Source organism: Thunnus maccoyii, chromosome 16, assembly GCF_910596095.1.
Source record: "Thunnus maccoyii chromosome 16, fThuMac1.1, whole genome shotgun sequence".
NCBI lineage: Eukaryota > Metazoa > Chordata > Actinopteri > Scombriformes > Scombridae > Thunnus > Thunnus maccoyii.
In genome coordinates this window covers 14627994-14631901 of record NC_056548.1, presented here as the reverse complement: position 1 = coordinate 14631901, position 3908 = coordinate 14627994, and the positions used below count along the sequence as shown (strand labels likewise).

Genomic DNA, 3908 nt, shown 5'->3' with positions numbered 1-3908 from the left:
ATATATTGTTGACCTGCTATCTCCCCCGGATCTAGGGTAGGGAGGGGGGAGTGGAAATGTGGAGAGAGATATTTCTCAACACAATATTATCACACTTTCTTTAAGGCTCAGAGCATGACATACTCACAGAGAGTGAGTGAAAACTCCTTTATCTCTTTATCTCTTTCTCACCAACCGCTGAGAGTTGTTGTGACTACTCTATGTGTAGTTATAACCAAACGCACATGGCAGGATATACTAGGTTTCTCCTTCACACAGGAACCTACTGTCCAGACACACAAATATGCTTTCTATGACTGTCATTCAGTGCTTTTAGTTCATACAAGTGTATATTTTCATACAATAATTTCCCTTAAACTACTTATCAGCTTTGTAAGGAGAGAGAAAAGTCAGTGTATCACAGAAATATGTCTTACTGTTAGTTTATTTAAGAACGTAAGAAATATATCACTTTACGAAGATGAGAAATAGCTGCACAGCTTCTTTATTGCAAAGGCAAGCACAAGACATCATGTACACTTTTATGTGACTTTTATAATCAGAATCAAACAGCTGAAACATTCATTGTGAGGCAGATGCATTACATTGTATGTAGTATCTATAGACAGGTGAATTTCACTTGCAGTATCTCAGTTTACGACATATATCCAAGGGACTCCCGCCTTTGGCTATACCATCAATCAGTTTGTCTTTGGACTGTTTGATGATTTTCTTGCATAGTTGTCTCAGGATTGAAGGTGTACTGCAGGAAGCATCCATCTGCTTCTTAATTTCTTCCTTCAATAAAAAACATATAAATATTTGACAAGAATCGCTTTGTTGAGTGATAACTGGCAAGATAAATTCATTAAAGGGGACGTGAGTCTAATTTAGTATGGTTTTGATCATAGCAACATCCAAATATCTTCAAGTCATAAAAATAAACATTCATAAAATAACATATACTATATCAGAGGTCAACAATTAGCTTCTCTCCACTGTACTGTATAATGTTAGATAGACAGGGTTTTTTTGCATGTAAGAACCACTGTAATGCAATAACATTCCACTTCCACCACCACTGCACCAAAAAATGTAAATGTGCACAGCAATATGTAATTATCATTTATTTACAACTAAAATCTCTCAAAGGAAAAATAACCAAGTAACACAGTATTTCCCAAACTGTTTCCCCCTTAAAATTAGGCTACAGCTTTCTGAGACCCATCATCATTCATATTTTCATCTGAATGATTTTTAGGGTTAGGGTTATTGTTATTATCTTAAACATTTTCAGCTAAAACATAAAAGGGTTAGTAACCCTAACCCTAACCCTATCCTTCATCAGGGCTTGACTATAACAAAATCAGTGAGACCATTTTTTAAAACTTTGATTATGGCAAAATGTGGACATAAGAATCAAATGAGAGTTCATATTTTGAAAAAGTTTGCTTCAGTCAGGTTTGGTATTATTAACCTCCTGTACAACATTTTGCATTGATCACCTTTGAATTATTCCCGGCCAACTTCTGCTGTGCTTTAGTGACGATGTCCTTGCAGGCCTCACAATATTGGTCAAAGTATCCTTCCTGCATATAAAATAATTTCAGTTTACGTCACACCAAATAACAGTCAGTTCATATGTTTAGCCCACATGTTGATGCGTCAGTCAAACAGAAACATGATGACACGACATAGCTAAATGAAAGAAGAGGCCTTGAGGTTTTAATATGTGTGATATAGTTTCTCACCTTCTCTGCATGATGGTCAGCACCCTCCCTCACATGCTGTTTAAACTGGGATGAAAAATCCCCCTCTGCTTCAGTTTGGTCCTCCAGAGACCCCCACGACTTTACAACAGCTAAAAGAAAAATAAATTATATCCTGCAAAGGTACTTAAATTATCAGGAACATGGTGTAAATAATATTACGTTCTTACTTGTAGAGAGCAGGAGAAGAGCGATGCTGATGGCTGGTATCATGGTTGTTATTGCTGTGTCATCAGAGCTGTGTTCAGCTAATCTTTCTGTGGCTTTTTATACTGCCTCATATGGCTGCAAACCCCCTCTGAACCACACGTATCACAACCCACAAGTGTGCTTGCAAACGTCAAACAGGATTTTTTTTGTTTTTCCAAAATATGCAAATCAACTTTTTAAAATAAGCAATTGCAGGCATGTTTTATTTTATACCCTAATAGACCAGATAACTTACAAAGAAAATATATATTGTTGAATATACATTTGATATATGTTTGACCTGCTGACTTTTTTTGTAATAATGAATGGTGCATAGTGCAGAATGCAGTCAAATGCATCTGATATTAGCATACACTTTATCTGAGCACTAATATCAAAGAATACATACAAGTATTGTCAGAATCTCAGTTTTAAAGGGGTAGAAACATGTCTGACATATCAGATCATGTCAAACTGAAGGTGATAGCATGGTTATCAGTACAGGGAGTGTTTCAGTTGTTTTTACACATATGTTTACTGTGTCCTCTGAGTTTAAATCCTAAAAGTGCATTGTTCCCATTCAAGATGAAACTTTAAACATAAGTTAAAAATATAAGGATCTGCTTTTTTGACCTGGGTTGAGCTTTTACACCCAGGAGGAAAATTACTGTAGCATTGCTGATTTTTTAAAAACTAACTCCTTTGAGCTCTAAACCTAGAGCTCTTTTCAGTTGAAATATAGTTACTCTATTTTCACCTTTTATAAGTAACAAACAAACATGAAAGAATGTAGTTATTTTATTTGTAAGTTCATTTTGCTGTGACCTTTGACCTTGCACAGTGATACTAATTCATCATAGAATTAGCCTGAAGCTGAATAGACTTTAAATGTAGGAATTACATCACTCCCTGTATATTGAAATTCAACAGCTTCAGAGATTCTTTATTGCAAAGGTAATGACAGGCAGTTTGCACATGATCAAAAGGAAACAGTTGAAATAATAGAAGCAGTGGATTTCAGTGCATTAAGTACAAACTCCATGTGACTGTTACATGTTATCTGTAGGATCTATAGATAGGGAGGTGCTTTTTTCCTTTCACAGTTTAACTTTTGCAGTGATCTTCTTGCAGACAGCTTCTCCAAGTTAATTTTTCTTTTTTTCACAGATTTTATCTTTCAAGTGAAGACATTTGAGTACTTCATGTACTTGTAAATAAATACACATAAATACACTCACCTGTGCAATCTAATGCAATCCAGTACAACAGCTCTGCCGAAAATTCTACTTTTACGAAGCTTACACATTTTCAGTTTTTGTTGACATAGTCAGAAAAGTGATAATTCTACTTTATGTTTGTTATTGAGGTTGTAGTGAGTGTTGGTGGTGCACTGGAGTGCATTATATTGAATGGTGTTCCTAATATTTTGTCCACTCCATTAACATACATTATATTTCTCATATGGTGCAAGATATTCCACTTCATTTACACAACATATTGTATAGTGGAGCTTTCCAGGGCAAAAATAACTCATATTATTCACTCTAGGTTCTGGTTTCTCCCATCGTCTTGTGAAAGAAAACAAATCCCAATCAATGCAAAGATATTGTTTCTGACATCCCCTGCAGTTTTGTATATGCGAAATGTGTAAAATGTTAATGGGGATTAATATATTGTAGTTAATGGAGGAGCCTCATAAAGATAGAAGTACAAAAATTTGTGAGAAAGACTTTTTATGTAATTGAGTTGTCGTTGATGTCCTCGTGTTTTGTGGAGTCTACAGAGGCCTGAGAAGATGGTCTTCTTTTGCGTAAAAGTAATAGCCTGCACTTAATAGTGCATAAAAGCAGCCAAGGATATTTGTAAATGTGGGCAGGAACACATTGCACACAAAGATCTTTTGGCATTAATCGTTTTCTGTCCGTGTGGCGGACTGGCTTTGATAATGATCAATCAAATCACTTTTTCTTC

The 3908-nt window shown here is 35.5% G+C and overlaps 1 protein-coding gene across 1 annotated transcript; it reads right to left on the bottom strand.

The window, feature by feature from the left end:
- Positions 1–456: 456 nt before the first annotated feature.
- On the bottom strand, positions 457–2001 carry LOC121881539 (antimicrobial peptide NK-lysin-like). The gene is made up of 4 exons (XM_042389386.1): positions 1919–2001; positions 1731–1840; positions 1485–1568; positions 457–777 (listed from the first exon to the last, which is right to left on the bottom strand). Exons 1-4 carry the CDS (start codon positions 1959–1961, stop codon positions 616–618), a joined length of 399 nt encoding a protein of 132 aa, XP_042245320.1. The 5' UTR covers positions 1962–2001; the 3' UTR covers positions 457–615.
- Positions 2002–3908: the final 1907 nt, after the last annotated feature.